General features: G+C 41.7%; 2 protein-coding genes across 6 annotated transcripts; one reads left to right on the top strand and one right to left on the bottom strand.

Moving 5' to 3' along the window:
* LOC115125957 (polymeric immunoglobulin receptor-like) overlaps nt 1-23,021 on the bottom strand; it is a 62,775-nt gene that overhangs the window by 16,494 nt on the left and 23,260 nt on the right.
* LOC115117077 (polymeric immunoglobulin receptor-like) lies at nt 3,986-15,806 on the top strand. Of its 6 annotated transcripts, none has more exons than XM_029645530.1 (11): nt 3,986-4,141; nt 4,336-4,641; nt 4,938-5,273; nt 5,443-5,554; nt 6,598-6,728; nt 6,943-6,983; nt 7,446-7,511; nt 14,351-14,425; nt 14,627-14,713; nt 14,970-15,029; nt 15,416-15,806. In XM_029645530.1, exons 1-11 carry the CDS (start codon nt 4,084-4,086, stop codon nt 15,437-15,439), a joined length of 1,296 nt encoding a protein of 431 aa, XP_029501390.1. In that variant the 5' UTR covers nt 3,986-4,083; the 3' UTR covers nt 15,440-15,806. The 6 variants fall into 6 exon arrangements, with proteins under 6 accessions (XP_029501390.1, XP_029501392.1, XP_029501391.1 ...); XM_029645532.1 differs by having other exon boundaries at nt 15,419-15,806; XM_029645531.1 differs by having other exon boundaries at nt 14,630-14,713.

Genomic DNA, 23,021 nt, shown 5'->3' on the forward strand with positions numbered 1-23,021 from the left:
CTCAATATCCATATATAGTAGACAAAACACTTAAAAATCTATAGGTTCACCAAATGGTTAAGTGGTTAAAATTAACCCCAAAATCATAGTCACTATAATATATTTCAGCTTTCATCTTTGTCTAAGGACACTTTGGGACCAATAGTCACTACAATCATGTTACTCTCTACTGGAAGATAGGCCACAAATGATTATAAAAATTTGATAATTGGGCGACATGCACCACATTCCCATTGGTAAAAATCTATTTTTCGGTATATAACAAACAGCGCCTTCAGAAATTTTTCAGACCCCTTGACGTTATCCATATTTTGTTATGTTACAGCCATTTTCTAAAATGTATTCTAAATTGTTTTTATCCTCAGCAATCTACACACAAAACCCCATAAAATGTTTTTAGAAATGTTTGCAAATGTATTACAAATAAAAACAGAAATATCACGTTTACATAAGTATTCAGACCCTTTACTCAGTACTTTGTTGAAGCACCTTTGGCAGCAATTACAGCATTGAGTCTTCATAGGTATGACGCTACAAGCTTGACGCACCTGTATTTGGAGATCCTGGAGATCTTGTCAAACTCTGTCAGGCTGGATGGGAAGCGTCGCTGCACAGATATTTTCAGATCTCTCTAGAGATGTTTGATCGGGTTCAAGTCCGGGCTCTGGCTGGGCCACTCAAGGATATTCAGAGACTTCTCCTGAAGTCACTCCTGCATTGTCTTGGCTGTGTGCTTATGGTCATTGTCCTGTTCAAAGGTGAACCATCGCCCCAGTCTGAGGTGCTGAGCACTCTGGAGCAGGTTTTCATCAAGGATCTCTCTGTACTTTGTTCCATTCATCTTTTCCTCGATCCTGACTAGTCTCCCAGTCTCTGTCACTGAAAAACATCTCATTAGTATGATGCTACCACCACCATGCTTCACCGTAGGGATGGTGCCATGTTACCTCCAGACGTGACGCTGGGCATTCTGGAAGTTTCTCCCAACTCCACAGAGGAACTCTAGAGCTCTGTCAGAGTGACCATCGGGTTCTTGGTCACCTCCCTGACCAAGGCCCTTCTCCCCCTGTTGCTGAGTTTGGCCGGGCGGCCAGCTATAGGAAGAGCCTTGGTGGTTCTAAACTTCTTCCTTTTAAGAATGATGGAGGCCACTCTGTTCTTGGGGACCTTCAATGCTGCAGAAATTTTTTGGTACCCTTCCCCAGATCTGTGCCTCGACACAATCCTGTCTCATTGCTCTATAGACAATTCCTTCGACCTCATGGCTCTGACATGCAGTGTCAACTGTGGGACCTAATATAGACAGGTGTGAGCCTTTCCAAATCATGTCCAATCAATTGAATTGACCACAGGTGGACTCTAAACCAGTTGTAGAAACATCTCACTGATGATCAATGGAAACAGGATGCACCTGAGTTCAATTTCGAGTCTCATAGCAAAGGGTCTGAAAACTTATGTAATTAAGGTATTTCTGTTTATTATTTTTAATACATTTGCTAAAATGTCTAAAACACTTGTTTCACTTTGTCATTATGGGGTATTGTGTGTAGATTGCTGAGCAAGGAGCTCACATCATGTTGTGACAATAACATTTCTTTTAAAAAATGTTGTATTGCTTTCGTGCTATTTTCACACGTCTGTGGCAACATTTCACAACTTTTAGTACAAAACTTAAAACAGATCATCAAAAATGCTGTTTTAACAAAACTTGAAGCACATTTTCAAATGACTAAATACAACACACAAAATCACACAGTAACGTTGTCATGTATTGTCATGTTATGTCTTGTTCCTGTTCTTTCTCTTCACTTCGTTTCCCCCTGCTGGTCGTATTAGGTTACCTTCTCTCCCTTTCCTTCCCCCAGCTGTTCCTCATCTCCTCTAACTACCTCGTTTACTCTCTCCCACCTGTTCCCTTTTTTCCCTCTGATTAGGTCTCTATTTCTCTCTCTGTTTCTGCTTCTGTCTTTGTCAGATTCTCGTTTGCTTCACCCTTGTCCCGTCCTGTCGTAATCTGCCTCTTCATCAGATGCTACGTGTGATCAGGTACCTCTGTCCTCTACAACCCGCGCCTACCCGGAGAGACCAGCAGTCTGTTGCCGCTAACCCTGCTATTCTCCTCTGCTGCTAGAAGGGGACTCTCCTGTAAAGATCAGAGGACTTTATGATTTATTTGTCGCCCTCTCTGCGGGTTGTCTATTTTGTCAACCGATACATCTGAAGAGGATATATGTCTTCCCTGTGTTTGGACATTAAAAGACTCTGTTTCTGTTAAACCGCTTTTGGGTCCTCACTCACCTGCATAACAAACGTTTTCACCAAACCTAATCAGTGTTTCATTTAGAAATACTTTTCATATATAGTAATTTCCTTCCACAATGCAATGCTCACAATACTTTTCATATTATTATCTCTAATTTGTTTAAATACTTTTGACCATCACTTAATCCACCTACGTTTAATGTTTAACCACTTAACCATTTGGTAAACCTATAGATTTTTAATTGGTTTGTCTACTATATATGGATATTGAGAACTACGTAAATAAAATGTGTGTTTGGAGAGTATAAACATCTTAACGACATGTTCGCAGATTTTAGAGAAACCACAAATGTCGGTAAATATAAGTGTCTTATATTGGCAGAAAGCTTACATTCGTGTTAATATAACTGCACTGTCCAATTTACAGTAGCCATTACTGGAAAAAATGCCATGCTATTGTTTGACGAGAGTTCCTAACAACAAAACACTTTTTTCAAAGCGATAGGTTTGATATATTCACCTCTGAAGGGAAATGTGTACTTATATTCTGAAATCTTGATCTGATTTATCATCCAAAGGGTCCCAGAGTGAACATGACGTGTCTTTTTATTAGATCAAATAATTTTTATTATCCTAAAAAGGTCCACATAGCACGCAAGATCGATTTTGTATTTCCACTCGTTCAATTTGTGAAGAAAGGAATCAGTGAAAATCTCACCCTAAACATTGTTTGAATGAGTCAAATTACGTTCATCTCTATTCCTCAGATATCCTAGAAGGTAACAAGACTTCACTAATTTATTAGGGGTGTAGTATATCCTACAGGACACCATATTTGGTCAGAGAGTGACGCCTTCATGGCACGCCGATGAAGCGGGCAGCCATCACTTGAAGGACTGTATCTTTGTCAAATAAGCACCAATCGGGGTCAAACAAAGCTAGCTAGATAGCCAATGAGCTGGGCTTTACGGGAGTATCCGGAAACCCGTCTCGGTCACAAAATGTAGGCGCTAATCTTTTGCGAAGACATGCCTTTTCCTTTTGGACACAACGTAAAAGAATATTCAGAGTTATGAAGTTATGAAAACTGCTTGTTTTGCAAATGTTGAACTTATAATATGGCTACTAATACTTGGAAAGCCAAATCGATGTCCAAGTATACAGATTTGACGATATTCTTGCAGAAAATGGAATATGAATGTGAATGTCCCCTTCACGATTTGCCCAAATGTACTTGGGGTCTTCTCACTAAAAGTATTCTTGTTCACAAATTTTTCAAGTCTTCCATCTGTAAATTTGCTCATACGCTGCTGCCATCTTGTGGACACAATCTGAATTACAACCAGAGGGATCGCTTTAACAATGACCTTTCTTTTGCATTTCAAAGATGGTAGTAAAAAATCCCCATTTGTTTTTAACTTTGTATTTTCTTCTACCAGATCTATTGTGTTATATTCTCCTACATTAAATTCACATTTCCACAAACTTCGAAGTGTTTCCATTCAAATTGTACCAAGAATATGCATATCCTTGCCTCAGGGCCTGAGCTACAGGCAGTTAGATTTGGGTATGTCATTTAGGGGAACATTTTTAAAAAAGGGGGCTATCCCTAAGAAGTTTTTTAAAGTAGTCTATATACTGCAGTGGTTCCTATCTGCCACTGAGGGGGGAATGTACACACAAACAGAAGCAGGAAGAGAGTTAAAGACAGCGAAGTCTATTAACATTAGGAAGTAGAGTCATTCTGGCTGGTGCCTTGGTCCTTGACACACATTTGTGCTCAGGTACCATTTAACATAAGAGGCAGACTCTAACTCTCACATGGCTCTTCATCTCTCCCTCCTCCTCCTACTCCTCATCTTCGACAGACTCTCAGCAGGTAAGGGTCACATTTCTATGAATTAAGGGCGAAGTCACCTGGGTTAGTTCACTTTAAACACTGTATAATCAATCTCAATCATGAACAAGCTGTTTCAAGTGTTGGATTAATGTGATTTTTAAACGTTTCCTCTATAAAGATTCTATTACATTTTAACTCAAATTTAAATGTATTTTGTGTTGATTTGTCCACAGTGAGGCATGTGTCTGTGCAGACTGGAGGCTCCATCACCTTCCCATGTCGCTATGATCTGAATCACATCAACCATGTGAAATACTGGTGTCAAGGATTAGGTTGGGATGTATGTTCGTATGTAGTACGTACTGACCATCCTAAGAGCAGTGGTAAGACCTCAATCTCTGATGACATCAACAAGAGAATCTTCACTGTGACCATGACTGACCTGGCGTCATGTGACTATGGGAATTACAGGTGTGTTGTGGAGATCAATAGAGGAACAGATATCATGATACATTGGTTCTACCTATCTGTCACTCCAGGTAAGATCTCTTCACTGCTTGTATCTAGTAAAGTAGAATGAATCATTCCTAGACAGAGCTATACTGTACATGTAGTTAAAACAAGATTATATTTTGTGTCATGATGGAGTAACAGAACTAAGCTTGTGAGGATAGTTACATTCTTCAAGAATCAATGACTATATATAATTATTATGAATTTAAAAGACCAAAAATGGATGTACCAATCACAGAATGCAGCTTGAAGGAATTTGTAAGGAGGCTGTTGTAAAAGCACTTTTTTCTTCTCTGAATTCTTGTTTTTTACCTGTGTTCAGGTACTCCAGAACTCTATGTGGAACAACAGGAAGTGACTGGAGTAGAAGGAGGGAGTGTCACTGTCTGTTGTTACTATAGTAACTCTGGAGACATGAAGTGGTGCAGGATGGGTGGTGATTGTGTGAGTGGGTTTTCTGGGACTTTACATGGAACATCAGTGACATTAACACGGACTAGTGATGCCAACAACAGAAAAGCCTTAACAGTGACTATGAGTGGACTGAAGATGGAGAACACTGACTGGTATTGGTGTAGAGTTGGAGAACTAGAGATGCCTGTTCACATCACTGTCAGTCAACAAACTGCAACACAGAGAACCTCTAAGATGACCTCAAGTTAGTAGATCAATCACATACTTTATGATCAATATGATTCACTTTGTTTTATTGACTGGTATCATCTGGAACTAATTGTAATATGAACTATGAATGTGATGTTGCTATACAACCTGACTATCTGGTTTACCATTAACTTCATTGATAATATTGTTGTTTTACCTCACAGCAACCCAAGATCCAACCCCTCAACAACCCTCTGCCTCTCCAACTGCTGAGCCTGTTCAGACTGACAACACAAGTCAAGGAGCTGAGGGGAACATGGAGGAAGTCCACCAGAGGTTATTATCACTCCTTCAGATGTTTTATCCCACATGTTGTTAGATAATATGAACTCAGAGAAACATTACAATTCCATCATACACTACAACAGTTAATGCAAACCAAACACCCTCCCTAAATGCATATAGAGACTGTTACCACTTCCTCCTGGGTAGAACATCTCTGTGGTTGCCTTGTGAGAAGTAGCAGCATTATTGTGTTATACTCAGTCATTTGCAAGAACAAGTTGCACACTTTAAAAGAAATGTTATTTGTACAGTAATAATCTCAATGATAATCATACAATCTCCTAATTTCCATGGTCAGATAAACAATTGTTCCTTTTACCACAACAGTGCACATAACAAGTGCATACAGAAAACGATCAATTAATAAGGATCTATTTTAATTGTATTTTTAATAGAATATTTTATATATAATCCATCAAATCAAATCAAATTGATTTATATAGCCCTTCGTACATCAGCTGATATCTCAAAGTGCTGTACAGAAACCCAGCCTAAAACCCCAAACAGCAAGCAATGCAGGTGTAGAAGCACGGTGACTAGGAAAAACTCCCTAGAAAGGTCAAAACCTAGGAAGAAACCTAGAGAGGAACCAGGCTATGAGGGGTGGCCAGTCCTCTTCTGGCTGTGCCGGGTGGAGATTATAACAGAACATAGCCAAGATGTTCAAATGTTCATAAATGACCAGCATTGTCAAATAATAATAAACACAGGCAGAACAGTTGAAACTGGAGCAGCAGCACGGCCAGGTGCCTGGTAGTCCTGAGGCATGGTCCTAGGGTCCTCCGAGAGAGAAAGAAAGAGAATGAGAGAATTAGAGAGAGCATACTTAACTTCACACAGGACACCGGATAAGATAGGAGAAGTACTCCAGATATAACAAACTGACCCTAGCCCCCCGACACATAAACTACTGCAGCATAAATACTGGAGGCTGAGACAGGAGGGGTCAGGAGACACTGTGGCCCCATCGGATGATACCCCCGGACAGGGCCAAACAGGAAGGATATAACCCCACCCACTTTGCCAAAGCACAGCCCCCACACCACTAGAGGGATACCTTCATCCATCAGGTCCATAGATGTGAAAGTCCTACTCATCTCTCTGGGCATGTTGGTGGTGGTGACAGCTGGTATCCTAGTAACTTGGAAGATGTGGAGAAGGCCTAGTAAGTAGTCATTTTATGTGAATATAAAAAAGGAGAATAGTTTTAGAAAATACTAAATGTATTGATATTGTGACCAACAGTATATTTCTTGCCAGTGATTTATCTTGAATGACAGAAAACATTTGGAGGAATTGTCTTTTAGAAACCCATTCAGAGGTATTATTGTACTATAACAAACTCAGAAGTAACTGACATCTCCCTCTCTTTATTCCAGAGGACAATAAGGCCAAGGACCAGACAACTAACAACTCAGTGGTAGGATACACTTATTTAATTATTTTCAACCATCTGCAAATCTGTTCTTGATTTGGGATCATCTACCATTTGACTCCAGCGTTACCTCTTCAGTTGATCATCAATGAGTTTACATAAAAGGTCCCATATTCTAACTGAACCCAAGCTCTTATAGCTCTCAAGATGTTGAAAAATGCTGTTAAAAATACAGAGAACAGGAAATTGTCAGTTCACTAAATATATCTGTGACCACATCCTATCATATAACAATATTACACCTCATGTCTATTTCCAAACCAATTCTACGAGTTCTTGACAAACACATGACATTTTAATTTGCATTAGACAGTTATGACATCTGTTGTTTTCATGCATGTGGTAAAGGAGTTTAGCTCCTATTGCCTGGCTTATCGTGGAAACAAACTGTGGTTTAGGTGGTAAATAGACAAGTCCTGTTTCTCTTTGCTACTTATTTCTTTGCAGCCTGCTGACCCTGAGCAGGACATTACATACAGCACAGTGACCCACACCAGAGAAACAGCACAGCAGGTACAAACTGAATAAAACTGGTCTTGGTCTGTGGAGATCTTGGACTAGAACCAATCACTCCATCTCTGCAGTGAGCCGGGGTTCTCTCTCTCTCTCTCTCTCTCTCTGTCTCTCTCCTCCATCTCTGCAGGTTCTCTCCCTCCCCTCCATCTCTGTAGTGAGCCGGGGTTCTCTCTCTCTCTCTCTCTCTCTGTCTCACTTTCTCCCTCCTCCATCTCTGCAGGTTCTCTCCCTCCCCTCCATCTCTGTAGTGAGCTGAGGTTCTCTCTCTCTCTCTCTCTCTCTCTCTGTCTCTCTCCTCCATCTCTGCAGGTTCTCTCCCTCCCCTCCATCTCTGTAGTGAGCCGGGGTTCTCTCTCTCTCTCTCTATCAATTCAATTCAATTCAATTCAAGGGTTTTATTGGCATGGGAAACATGTGTTAACATTGCCAAAGCAAGTGAGGTAGACAACATACAAAGTGAATATATATAAAGTGAAAAACAACAAAAATTAACAGTAAACATTACACATACAGAAGTTTCAAAACAGTAAAGACATTACAAATGTCATATTATATATATATACAATGTACAAATAGTTAAAGGACACAAGATAAAATGAATAAGCATAAATATGGGTTGTATTTACAATGGTGTTTGTTCTTCACTGGTTGCCCTTTTCTTGTGGCAACAGGTCACAAATATTGCTGCTGTGATGGCACACTGTGGAATTTCACCCAAAAGATATGGGAGTTTTTCCAAATTGGATTTGTTTTCGAATTCTTTGTGGATCTGTGTAATCTGGGGGAAATATGTCTCTCTAATATGGTCATACATTGGGCAGGAGGTTAGGAAGTGCAGCTCAGTTTCCACCTCATTTTGTGGGCAGTGAGCACATAGCCTGTCTTCTCTTGAGAGCCATGTCTGCCTACGGCGGCCTTTCTCAATAGCAAGGCTATGCTCACTGAGTCTGTACATAGTCAAAGCTTTCCTTAATTTTGGGTCAGTCACAGTGGTCAGGTATTCTGCCGCTCTGTACTCTCTGTGTAGGGCCAAATAGCATTCTAGTTTGCTCTGTCTTTTTGTTAATTCTTTCCAATGTGTTAAGTAATTATCTTTTTGTTTTCTCATGATTTGGTTGGGTCTAATTGTGCTGTTGTCCTGGGGCTCTGTAGGGTGTGTTTGTGTTTGTGAACAGAGCCCCAGGACCAGCTTGCTTATGGGACTCTTCTCCAGGTTCATCTCTCTGTAGGTGATGGCTTTGTTATGGAAGGTTTGTGAATCGCTTCCTTTTAGGTGGTTGTAGAATTTAACGGCTCTTTTCTGGATTTTGATAATTAGTGGGTATCGGCCTAATTCTGCTCTGCATGCATTATTTGGTGTTTTATGTTGTACACGGAGGATATTTTTGCAGAATTCTGCATGCAGAGTCTCAATTTGGTGTTTGTCCCATTTTGTGAAGTCTTGGTTGGTGAGCGGACCCCAGACCTCACAACCATAAAGGGCAATGGGCTCTATGACTGATTCAAGTATTTTTAGCCAAATCCTAATTGGTATGTTGAAATTTATGTTTCTTTTGATGGCATAGAATGCCCTTCTTGCCTTGTCTCTCAGATCGTTCACAGCTTTGTGGAAGTTACCTGTGGCGCTGATGTTTAGGCCAAGGTATGTATAGTTTTTTGTGTGCTCTAGGGCAACAGTGTCTAGATGGAATTTGTATTTGTGGTCCTGGTGACTGGACCTTTTTTGGAACACCATTATTTTGGTCTTACTGAGATTTACTGTCAGGGCCCAGGTCTGACAGAATCTGTGCATAAGATCTAGGTGCTGCTGTAGGCCCTCCTTGGTTGGTGACAGAAGCACCAGATCATCAGCAAACAGCAGACATTTGACTTCGGATTCTAGCAGGGGGAGGCCGGGTGCTGCAGACTTTTCTAGTGCCCGCGCCAATTCGTTGATATATGTTGAAGAGGGTGGGGCTTAAGCTGCATCCCTGTCTAACCCCACGACCCTGTGTGAGAAATGTGTGTGTTTTTTGCCAATTTTAACCGCACACTTGTTGTTTGTGTACATGGATTTTATAATGTCGTATGTTTTACCCCCAACACCACTTTCCATCAGTTTGTATAGCAGACCCTCATGCCAGATTGAGTCGAAGGCTTTTTTGAAATCAACAAAGCATGAGAATACTTTGCCTTTGTTTTGGTTTGTTTGGTTGTCAATTAGGGTGTGCAGGGTGAATACATGGTCTGTTGTACGGTAATTTGGTAAAAAGCCAATTTGACATTTGCTCAGTACATTGTTTTCATTGAGGAAATGTACGAGTCTGCTGTTAATAATAATGCAGAGGATTTTCCCAAGGTTACTGTTTACACATATTCCACGGTAGTTATTGGGGTCAAATTTGTCTCCACTTTTGTGGATTGGGGTGATCAGTCCTTGGTTTCAAATATTGGGGAAGATGCCAGAGCTAAGTATGATGTTAAAGAGTTTTAGTATAGCCAATTGGAATTTGTTGTCTGTATATTTGATCATTTCATTGAGGATACCATCGACACCACAGGCCTTTTTGGGTTGAAGGGTTTTTATTTTGTCCTGTAACTCATTCAATGTAATTGGAGAATCCAGTGGGTTCTGGTCATCTTTAATAGTTGATTCTAAGATCTGTATTTGATCATGTATATGTTTTTGCTCTTTGTTCTTTGTTATAGAACCAAAAAGATTGGAGAAGTGGTTTACCCATACATCTCCATTTTGGATAGATAATTCTTCGTGTTGTTGTTTGTTTAGTGTTTTCCAATTTTCCCAGAAGTGGTTAGAGTCTATGGATTCTTCAATTGCATTGAGCTGATTTCTGACATGCTGTTCCTTCTTTTTCCGTAGTGTATTTCTGTATTGTTTTAGTGATTCACCATAGTGAAGGCGTAGACTCAGGTTTTCCGGGTCTCTATGTTTTTGGTTGGACAGGTTTCTCAATTTCTTTCTTAGATTTTTGCATTCTTCATCAAACCATTTGTCATTATTGTTAATTTTCTTCGGTTTTCTATTTGAGATTTTTAGATTTGATAGGGAAGCTGAGAGGTCAAATATACTGTTAAGATTTTCTACTGCCAGGTTTACACCTTCACTATTACAGTGGAACGTTTTACCCAGGAAATTGTCTAAAAGGGATTGAATTTGTTGTTGCCTAATTGTTTTTTGGTAGGTTTCCAAACTGCATTCCTTCCATCTATAGCATTTCTTAATGTTACTCAGTTCCTTTGGCTTTGATGCCTCATGATTGAGTATTGCTCTGTTTAAGTAGACTGTGATTTTGCTGTGGTCTGATAGGGGTGTCAGTGGGCTTACTGTGAACGCTCTGAGAGATTCTGGGTTGAGGTCAGTGATAAAGTAGTCTACAGTACTACTGCCAAGAGATGAGCTATAGGTGTACCTACCATAGGAGTCCCCTCGAAGCCTACCGTTGACTATGTACATACCCAGCGTGCGACAGAGCTGCAGGAGTTGTGACCCGTTTTTGTTGGTTATGTTGTCATAGTTGTGCCTAGGGGGGCATATGTGGGAGGGGATGATGTCACCTCCAGGCAGATGTTTGTCCCCCTGTGTGCTGAGGGTGTCAGGTTCTAGTCCGGTTCTGGCATTTAGGTCGCCACAGACTAGTACATGTCCCTGGGCCTGGAAATGATTGATTTCGCCCTCCAGGATGGAGAAGCTGTCTTCATTAAAATATGGGGATTCTAGTGGGGGGATATAGGTAGCACACAGGAGGACATTTTTCTCTGTTAGGATAATTTCCTTTTGAATTTCTAGCCAAATGTAGAATGTTCCTGTTTTGATTAATTTAATGGAGTGAGTTAGGTCTGCTCTATACCAAATTAGCATACCCCCTGAGTCCCTTCCCTGTTTCACACCTGGTAGTTTGGTGGATGGGACTACCAGCTCTCTGTAACCTAGAGGGCAACCAGTGGGTCTGTCTCCTCTATACCAGGTTTCTTGCAGGATGACAATGTCGGTGTTACCGATTTCTTTGGTGAAGTCCGGGTTTCTGCTCTTCAGGCCAAAGGCAGATGACCTCAGGCCTTGGATATTCCAGGATGATATAGTGAATGCTTTTTGTTCCATAGAGTGTCCAATGTTGTTGGTCGTGGTTTGGCCTCAGGCCAGAAAGTGTGAGCAGAGCCTGCTGAGCATCTGGTACATGCCATTGGCTTGGGCGAGTGTGAGAGTGGGGGTTGGGACTGTTTGCCCGCTCACTACCTGGGCGTATGTGTGGCTTCCATGTTGAGGCCCTCTTTGCGGGGTGGGGTGCATGGGGTGGGCAGGAGTGGCATAGGTCTGATATGAGGGGGCCTAAATGGGGTGTGGGCATGGTTGACGTGGGGGGGTGTTGATTGGTTGGGGTGGGGGTGTGGATGTGTCTGGGTGTGCGGTGGTCTGGATGTAATTCCTCTTGGCGTGGGTCCTCTATGTGTAGGTTCAGGGGGGGGGTCCTGCAGGTCTGGGAGGGTGTCTCGCCGGTCTGGGTGGGGTGTCTATTGATCTGTTGCTCCTGTGTGAAGTGTTGGGGATACGTTTGAGAGCGATGTCCTTTAGAGTTCGGGCAAAGGTGGGCACTGCTGCCTTGTAGAGGTGGACCTGGTCATAGAGGCTGTTCAAGTCCAGGGTGGAGTGGTGTGCCAGGAAAACATTTGGTTTTGAGGCACAGTCACGGGAAATACTTGCATTTACCCGCTGTATTGTGGCAGGGTGGAAGTCTTTTCGTGGTAGCAGGGTGGAGATAACCACTTGTGCGTTGGGGAAAGTAGAAGAAGCCTTTTCAATCACTCCCTTCAGTGCTGTGGCCACTCTTTCTTGCTGTGCTCTCAGGTCGTTTGTGCCTGTGTGTATTATTATGTGGCTGGGTGACCCTAGTTTGGCCTCAGACAGAAGGTCTAGGGCGCGCTGGGTGTTTGGACACCAGAGTTTAGACACACTGTGTTTGGGAAAAAGTTTTTTTTTCTTCTATATATTTCCCATTTGAGTCTATAAGTAGTACAATCTGTGTCTTGTGTTTGTCCTCAGTGGGTGTGGGGGGGTTGTCAGAAGGGCTATCAGGCAGGCTGACAGGGGGGGTGCTCAGAGGGGGTGAGAGCCGCTGGGCTTGGGGTTCTTCATTTGTCTGTTCTGCTGTGATGTCGACTCTATGGTCACGGTCTGGTGTGGACTGTTCTGCTGTGGTGTCGAGACTTTTGTTGGGTGCTGAGGTGGGCTGTTCTGCTGGCTTCTCTGTGGGGGTAGCCACCTCTCTAGTGGGTTGTTCTCTGTCGCACGCCGTCCCCCTCAACCTCTCCTCCATCCCCCTCACCCTCTCCTCCATCCCCCTCAACCTCTCCTCCATCCCCTCAACCTCTCCTCCACCAGCAGTCTGACACTCTCCTCTAGTGCTCTGTTCTGCTCCTCTTTCTCCTGTTGTATTTGTCTCACCACTGTCCAAAGTGCAGATATGTCTCTGTCCACCTCCAGCTCTCCGGGTCTGGTTAAGGGGCTGTTGTTGTGCTGGACTGTTGTCTGGGTCTGTGCTGACTGAAGTGTAATCACCTGCTGTTCCAGCTCCACCTGCCTTATCTCCAGCTGGGTGAATTTGTCCTTCATTTCAATGAGGGAGTGGTAATCTGTGCTGGGAGGTTGACTCTCTGCTGGGGGTTGCTCGTCTGTGGGGTTACATAATGAAGAGGTCTGGTCTGACCCGCTCGGTGTGGGGGTATCTTTATCAAGGGAGAGCTTCTCCTGCTGGGCTAATTCTTTGATTAGGTGAAAGTCCAGCTGAAACTGTTTGTGATTACCCTGTGCCATTACTGTTCCGGACTTATAGATATTTATATTACTTGACTCAGAGTCCTCGTTATCAAGTATTCTGAGTTTCCACCCCTCGTTAATCCCCGCTCTCATAACAAGGGGGTAGTGTGCTAATATAGCACTGTGCCATGCCAGGGGATGGTTTGTGTGGAAGATAAGGTTGCTGATGTTCCCATTTTTGTAATAGTCAGCAAAAAGTGTCTCTTGATTTTCCATAAGGAGCTTCATTTTGTAATCTTTTCTTGCCTTATTATTCTTTACATGCACAGGGTACTGTATTTTAATTACCTCTGAACAGCAGGAGGGAGCTTCTAAGGCCTCTCCATTTGGTTGGGGTAGACTGTGTGACTCTCCTGCCATTGTTGGGCTAATGGGCTTTGACACCTCTCACTTGACACGTCGGTGCTAGTTGAAGCTGTATCAAGCTTGGCAGAATTATGTTAGAATTCAGTCCTTATAAAGTAATGTTGTGTATTTCTTCTATCTCTCTATAGTGCTGTTTCTTGTATTATGGTCTCTTGTTTCTTTAGAGGTTTCACTTTGTTGTCCTTTTGCTTTTCCTTTTTCTTCTGTCCTTATTTTATCTTCCTTTCTTCTGTTAACTAGATATTTTTTGTTGTTATTCTTTGTAAGCTAGCTAGCTTCTTCCAGGAGAGTCCCTAGCAACTGCTTAGCAACAAGTAAACAATTCAGCTAGCTAAGATAACTGTACAATTTTATGAAAAATAGTTACTTTTTCAAAAGCCTGTCTTTTTGGTTTGTTCCTTGTTTTGTCTTCTATTGAGTCTTGCAGTTTTCTCTTGATTTTTTTGATGTACTTCACTCTAAAAAAACATTTAAATCTCAATATATACAGGAGCTCATTTTTCAGCAGCTGCTCAATTTGGAACTCCGGAACACTTATCTATCTCTGTCTCTCTTTCTCCCTCCTCCATCTCTGCAGTGTGAGCTGAGCATCTGAAGTTCTGTTTCTCTTCCTATGCATGTAGTCATGTGTTTATCTTCTGTGCTGTCCATTTCTCAGAGCCCAAACCCAGAGAGACGCCATGATGTGATGTACAGCACTATGATGCCTGATCAGTTCAGGACAGAACAGAAGGTCAACTTATGGCTACAAGCATCTCGGCTCTTAGACAACATTATGGCTGTTACTCATAAAGCGTCATAGCCTTGGCAAATGTGCATCTGTTTTAGAAAACAATTGTATTTCCACTATCACTTTCTGTCTTGGAACAAGCAATAGGTAAATGTACACTATAACAATATAAGAAAACATTTTTGTTATTTGTGTCTTTATCAGCAGGATCCATTTCCTGAAGCTGATGATGATGTCACATACAGCACTGTCATCCCCCAGCATAAGACCCAACTAAAAGGACAGACCAAGGTAAAGCTGTTCTACTGATTATCAACAGCTAGTATTATGTTATCAGAAACAACAGTAGGTGATTGTTTCCTCAGTGTTAATATAGTCATGGTTACATCACCATTATAGCTGTAGGCCTAATATATCACATTTATGTTGCATATCACAATTATAACTGTCTACACTTTTAATTTCACATAGAAGTGTGTTTTTATAGTGTTTCTCCATCATGACAGAACTGTCCCTGTTCACCTCTCTACCTGTTCCTCCTCTGTAGTCAGCAGAACCAGATGATCATGTGGTCTACAGCTCACTAGCTCTACAGGTGACCACACAGGTCAGTGTTGGTGTCTCCTCTGTCTGTTGTACCAGATGATGCTGATCTCTCAACAAAGATACAGACCACATTACTATGTGTACTAAACATCACTCTTTAACCACACAAATCTTTCTTAGTGTTTTTATTTTGCTGCATGTAAAATGTTATCATCACATTGTGACCAGCTAAACTATTGTTATCGGTGTGTATCCATAAGATTACAGTGTGGACTGTACCTGGGTTTAGGGTGACGTTGCCTCTAGATGCTGATCTTGGGTCAGATTTCATTTTCCCCCCACCAAAGGTTAAAGTTAGAGTAGGAGGAGGGGAAACTGATCTTAGATCTGTGCCTAATGGAAACGTCACCATGGAGAATGTGACTGAATGTTTCACTTCCTCTCCAGCAGAGGGAAGCAGCACAGCAGTGACTGACTGAGAAGACCTTGATCGAGTGCTAATCCTTTAAGGACAGAACACGCCCCTCTCCTGTGTTACAACATCTATCTGCATCCAATATTCTTCTGTCATACCTCTTAACCCACCCCAGGTAGACACCTCTATTCTTTAGTGTAATAAACTACTGAAGACAGTCTGCTGTGTTTGTTGTGATTATCATCACATTTATGTTAATAGTTATGCCCCATCAACCTTTCCCCTCTGGTTTCTTACATCATGATCTTATTGATCTCATCTAGTTAAATGTCCTATGCCTGTAACTAATCATGATCAAACGTGTATTAAGATCTTAGTATACTGAACTGCAATAATAAAAATGACTATATATTGCCCAATGGACATCAACGGTACAATGCAATTGTTACATCTATTTATAGCAGATATTTGTGGGAATTACACAGAAGCATTTTCTTGCAAATCATGTTATATTTATTGGGAATCATTGAACTTTTCATTACATTTTTTGGGGGTAGATCAGCTTTAAACGTCCCTTTTTTCAAGACCCTGTTTTTCAAAGATAATTCATACAAATCCAAATAACTTCACAGATCTTCATTATAAAGGGTTTAAACAGTTTCCCATGCTTGTTCAATGAACCATAAACAATTAATGAACATGCACCTGCGGAACGGTCGTTAAGACACTAACAGCTTAAAGACGGTAGGTAAATAAGGTCACAGTTATGAAAACTTAGTACACTAAAGAGGCCTTTCTACTGACTGAAAAACACCAAAAGAAAGATGCCCAGAGTCCCTGCTCATCTGCATGAATGTGCCTTAGGAATGCTGCAAGGAGGCATGAGGACTGCAGATGTGGCCAGGGCAATAAATTGCAATGTCCATGCTGTGAGACGCCTAAGACAGAGCTACAGGGAGACAGGACGGACAGCTGATCATGCTCGCAGTTGCAGACCACGTGTAACAACACCTGCACAGGACTGGTACATCACACCTGTGGGACAGGTACAGGATGGCAACAACAACTGCCTGAGTTATACCAGGAACGCACAATCCCTCCATCAGTGCTCAGACTGTCCGCAATAGGCTGAGAGAGGCTGGACTGAGGGCTTGTAGGCCTGTTGTATAAGGCAGATTCTCACCAGATATCACCGGCAACATCATCGTCTATGGGCACAAACCCACCATCACTGGACCAGACAGGACTGGCAAAAAGTGCTCTTCACTGACAAGTTGCGGTTTTGTCTCACCAGGGGTGATTGTCGCATTCGTGTTTATCATCGAAGGAATGAGCGTTACACCGAGGCCTGTACTCTGGAGCAGGATCGATTTGTAGGTGGACGGTCCATCATAGTCTGGGGCGGTGTCTCACAGTAGCATCAGACTGAACTTGTTGTCATTGCAGGCAGTCTCATTACTGGAAAGACATCCTCCTCCCTCATGTTGTACCCTTCCTGCAGGCTCATCCTGACATGACCCTCCAGCATGACAATGCCACCAGCCATACTGCTCGTTCTGTGCGTGATTTCCTGCAAGACAGGAATGTCAGTGTTCTCCCATGGCCAGCAAAGAGTCCCATTGAGCACGTCTGGGACCTGTGGATCGGAGGGTGAGGGCTAGGGCCATTCCCACCAGAAATGTCCGGGAACTTGCAGGTGCCTTGGTGGAAGAGTGGGGTAACATCTCACAACAAGAACTGGCAAATCTGGTGCAGTCCATGAGGAGGAGATGCACTGCAGTACTTAACTTCTTCGAGATAGGGGGCGCTCTTTTAATTTTTGGATAAAAAACGTTCCCGTTTTAAACAAGATATTTTGTCACGAAAAGATGCTTGACTATGCATGTAATTGACAGCTTTGGAAAGAAAAAACTCTGACATTTCCAAAACTGCAAAGATGTTATCTGTGAGTGCCCCAGAACTAATGCTACAGGCGAAACCAAGATGAAATTTCATACAGGAAATGGTCCAGATTTTGAATGCGCTGTGTTCCAATGTCTCCTTATATGGCTGTGAATGCGCCAGGAATGAGCCTGCACTTTCTGTCGTTTCCCCAAGGTGTCTGCAGCATTGTGACGTATTTGTAGGCATATCATTGGAAGATTGACCATAAGAGACTACATTTACCAGGTGTCCGCCCGGTGTCCTCCGTCGAAATTATTGCGTAATCTCCAGCTCCATGCGCATTTCCAATTTCTTCAGAGGAGAAAGTCAACTGCCACGAATGATTTATCATCGATAGATATGTGAAAAACACCTTGAGGCTTGATTCTAAACAACGTTTGCCATGTTTCTGTCGATATTATGGAGTTAATTTGGAAAAAAGTTTGCGTTGTAATGACTTAATTTTCGGGGTTTTTTCTTACCCAAACGTGATGAACAAAACGGAGCGATTTGTCCTACACAAATAATATTTTTGGAAAAACTGAACATTTGCTATCTAACTGAGAGTCTCCTCATTGAAAACATCTGAAGTTCTTCAAAGGTAAATGATTTTATTTGAATGCTTTTCTTGTTTTTGTGAAAATGTTGCATGCTGAATGCTAGGCTTAATGGTATACTAGCTATCAATACTCTTACACAAATGCTTGTTTAGCTATGGTTCAAAAGCATATTTTGAAAATCTGAGATGACAGTGTTGTTAACAAAAGGCTAAGCTTGAGAGCTAATATATTTATTTCATTTCATTTGCGATTTTCATGATTAGTTAACGTTGCGTTATGCTAATGAGCTTGCGGCTATAATTACACTCCTGGATACAGGTTTTTTTCATAGCCAAACGTGATGAACAAAACGGAGCGATTTCTCCTACACAAATAATCTTTTGGGAAAAACTGAACATTTGCTATCTAACTGAGAGTCTCCTCATTGAAAACATCTGAAGTTCTTCAAAGGTAAATGATTTTATTTGAATGCTTTTCTTGTTTTTGTGAAAATGGTGCATGCTGAATGCTAGGCTTAATGCTATGCTAGCTATCAATACTCTTACACAAATGCTTGTTTAGCTATGGTTCAAAAGAATATTTTGAAAATCTGAGATGACAGTGTGGTTAACCTGTTGCTTCTACTCGGGACGCTTGCGTCCCAACTAGAGCTCTGGAAATGCAAATGCGCTACGCTAAATGCTAATAGTATTAGTTAAAACTCAAAAGTTCATTAAAATACACATGCAGGGTATCGAATTAAAGCTACACTCGTTGTGAATCCAGGCAACAAGTCAGATTTTTAAAATGCTTTTCGGCGAAAGCATGAGAAGCTATTATCTAAACTTTCACAAAACACTTCGAAATACGTTTGTAATGCAACTTTAGGTATTAGTAAACGTTAATAAGCGATAAAATTCATCAGGAGGCGATGTAAAGATCATTAGCTGTCCGTCTGGAAAAATGTCCGGCTAGAAACTCAACGAAAATATCCGGTCCTAGACCGGATTAGATACGGTGTCCTGCATGTGTTTGACCAAGAAAAAACTCGAAGGGAAATGACAAGACTCTAGACACCGTGTGGAAGCTGTAGGTACTGCAACCTCAGTCAATTAATTGTGGTTCACCTTTATCAATGGGATCAAGTAGCGCATGGATATATTTTCCCATTTTCAGTGATCAGTTTTTCCTGTGCTTTTCGATGTAAATGCCGTTCTGGTAAAGCCACAGCAGTGATTTAACCAGTTTTTTAAACGTCTGAGTGTTTTCTATCCACACAGACTAAGCAAATGCATATACTATATTCCTGGCATGAGTAGCAGGGCGCTGAAATGTTGCGCGATTTTTAACAGAATGTTCAAAAAAGTAGAGGGTCGACTGAAGAGGTTAACAAAAGGCTAACCTTGAGAGCAAATATATTTATTTCATTTCATTTGCGATTTTCATGAATAGTTAACGTTGCGTTATGGTAATGAGCTTGAGGCTATAAATAGGATCCCGGATACGGGATTGCTCGTCTCAACAGGTTAATGCAGCTGGTGGCCACACCAGATACTGACTGTTACTTTTGACCCCCCCTTTGTTCAGGGACATTATTCCATTTCTGTTAGTCACATGTCTGTGGAACTTGTTCAGTTTATGTCTCAGTTGTTGAATCTTGCTATGTTCATACAAATATTTACACATGTTAAGTTTGCTGAAAATAAACACAGTTGACAGTGAGAGTTTATATATACACACATGGACAACAACACTTAGGCTTCTACTTCCAGCTTAAAATAGATTTTACTGGCACAGTACATTTTACATTAGTTATCTTTAGTTTGTTTTTAGTCCTTCAGCTTTCCTCAACCCCTCCCCTCTACCCCTCCCATCTATCTCTGAAGACCATCCAGTTCAATAACCAAACACGCACAAGGAGCACAACTAGAATGCAAATGAGGAGTTTATTAGGGAGATTTGCACACTGGAGAAAGGGGGGGGAATTCACCAACCATTTCACAGTCCATAAACCATTCTCGTTGTCCATTCCATTCTCCAGGGGTAATCCTAAAACTCGTGTCCTCAGCCAAACCGGTTCGGTACACAGTGGGGGTAATCACACAGCCATTTCTCTCTTCTCACACTTCCCTCTCTGTTCTCTGCCCCTTTGAGCAAGCCACTTCCTCTTTAATCCCCAAGTACTCTCTGGCTTAATGATCCACAGGCTTGCCTCATTAGGGCAAGAAGTCTATATAAGGCTCGGGGTTGGAGCCAGTGGGCTGCAAGATATCTCCCTTCAATAACCACTCTCACCTCTCCCTGCAGTCTGCCACACTATATACAAAATCAGAACTGTTTGTGGTCGCCATTGAAAACTCACATGTCCTGGTCAGTCTGCCCAAAATAAATGATGAACCCAAGTGGAGAGTTGAAGGACACATGTAAAGGAGTTCCCGGGGTTCAAAACAAATCTGTTAAAGTATGAGGGAGGGGGGTTATTAACAGTGGGGCATTTATCATATGTTACTGTTTAAGTTCCCTAAGTTGGTATCCATCAACATTTACTTTGATTCATTTATGGCACCTTTTATTATGTTATTTGGAATAGTATTTATAAATTTGAATGTATTGATTTTTATTGTATTTGAATGTTTCTGTAGGAGGGGCTATGGCTATTTAAAGGATGGGGTTGAGCTGGTCCCGGACCCGGAGACGTGGGCAGACCATGATAAGCAGATTCCATTAGCTTCCATAGCCACAGAGTCAGATTCCACAGCCACAGAGTCAGATTCCACAGCCACAAAGTCAGATTCCACAGCCACAGAGTCAGATTCCATAGCCACAAAGTCAGATTCCATAGCCACAAAGTCAGATTCCACAGCCACAAAGTCAGATTCCATAGCCACAGAGTCAGATTCCACAGCCACAAAGTCAGATTCCATAGCCACAGAGTCAGATTCCACAGCCACAAAGTCAGATTCCATAGCCAGAAAGTCAGATTCCATTAACTTCCATAGCCACATTTTATTAACATTAGCTTCCATAGCCACAGAGTCAGATTCCACAGCCACAAAGTCAGATTCCATAGCCACATTTTATTAAAGGTTAGGGTTGAGGTTAACAGTGTGGTTAGGTTAGGGTTAAGTTTAACAGTGTGGTTAGGTTAGTTTAGGTTAGGTTAAAGGTTAACAATGTGGATATGTTAGGGTTAAGTTTAACAGTGTGGTTAGGTTAGGGTTAAAGTTGGGTTTAAAATCACATTTTAAGAAGATCAAATGTAGAAATGGGCGGGATTAATGACTTTCTGGGTATGGAATCTAGTAATTACCCGAGTGGAGCAGCGGTCTAAGTTCAAGAGGCGTCACTACAGTCCCTGGTTCGAATCCAGCCTATATCACATCTAGCTGTGATTGGGAGTCCCATGAGGCAGTGCCCAGCGTCATCCGGGTTTGGCCGGGGCAGCCCATCATTGAAAATAAGAATTTGTTCTTAACTGACTTGCCAATTTAATAAAAAATATAAATCCTACATTCATGTGCTTGTCAAAATTTCACATTTTTGGTGTCGGAAATACGACTTTGTTTCATTCATGTGCTATTTGGTGATTTGGTCAGAACAATTCTTCAACCAGTAAGAGTTTATCTACCTTAATATTGACAATATGGTCAATCTAATTACATTACAAATTACATACTGATGAGGCTGTAGTGGTCAAAAACGGATGTATTGTCATCTTTTGGTTGAAAATGTTCCTAGGTCAGTGGTGAAACGTCACAACTCAACAACTCAGGCAGCAACATTTTCTAATTTTCCTCTTGTAATTCCGACTTGGAGGGTCATTCAAGTGAAACTACCCAGTCAGAACTAGGAATTTCACAGAACTCCGAAAGCACATGAACGTGGCAATGAACCTTTGGTAAAGAAGCGTGCAGTGTTTAGCCCAGGGACGTCACTAGAGATTACTGGATAGGGGGGCAAAGCCTCTCTTAGGGGGGTCTGGCATATTCCCTCCGTTCCGTTTATTGTTAGCTAGCAGTCTCAAGCCACAGAAGTAGCTAAGGTTAACTTAAATGTTAGCTACAAGTAGGCCTAACTGTGCATGTACACTAGATAGTGGTAAATTGACGCGTGCAGTTTAGGCCGCCCCTTGTGACTCGCTTGTGGGCGTTCGATTGTGCGGCAAGAATTCAGCATAGCAAGTTTGTATGAAGGTCTGGTTATTAAATGGGTACATAGTTCAATAGTAATATTGTCTAAAACGCTCTGGTGACAAGCAAACTTTGCTGCCCTGTTTCCAATTATCCACATGGCTGGGAGAACCTATTTAGGTAAGTAAACACATGATTATCCACATGGCTGGGAGAACCTATTTAGGTAAGTAAACACATGATTATCCACATGGCTGGGAGAACCTATTTAGGTAAGTAAACACATGATTATCCACATGGCTGGGAGAACCTATTTAGGTAAGTAAACACATGATTATCCACATGGCTGGGAGAACCTATTTAGGTAAGTAAACACATGATTATCCACATGGCTGGGAGAACCTATTTAGGTAAGTAAACACATGATTATCCACATGGCTGGGAGAACCTATTTAGGTAAGTAAACACATGATTATCCACATGGCTGGGAGAACCTATTTAGGTAAGTAAACACATGATTATCCACATGGCTGGGAGAACCTATTTAGGTAAGTAAACACATGATTATCCACATGGCTGGGAGAACCTATTTAGGTAAGTAAACACATGATTATCCACATGGCTGGGAGAACCTATTTAGGTAAGTAAACACATGATTATCCACATGGCTGGGAGAACCTATTTAGGTAAGTAAACACATGATTATCCACATGGCTGGGAGAACCTATTTAGGTAAGTAAACACATGATTATCCACATGGCTGGGAGAACCTATTTAGGTAAGTAAACACATGATTATCCACATGGCTGGGAGAACCTATTTAGGTAAGTAAACACATGATTATCCACATGGCTGGGAGAACCTATTTAGGTAAGTAAACACATGATTATCCACATGGCTGGGAGAACCTATTTAGGTAAGTAAACACATGATTATCCACATGGCTGGGAGAACCTATTTAGGTAAGTAAACACATGATTATCCACATGGCTGGGAGAACCTATTTAGGTAAGTAAACACATGATTATCCACATGGCTGGGAGAAC

This window comes from Oncorhynchus nerka, linkage group LG10, assembly GCF_034236695.1.
Source record: "Oncorhynchus nerka isolate Pitt River linkage group LG10, Oner_Uvic_2.0, whole genome shotgun sequence".
NCBI classification, from domain to species: domain Eukaryota; kingdom Metazoa; phylum Chordata; class Actinopteri; order Salmoniformes; family Salmonidae; genus Oncorhynchus; species Oncorhynchus nerka.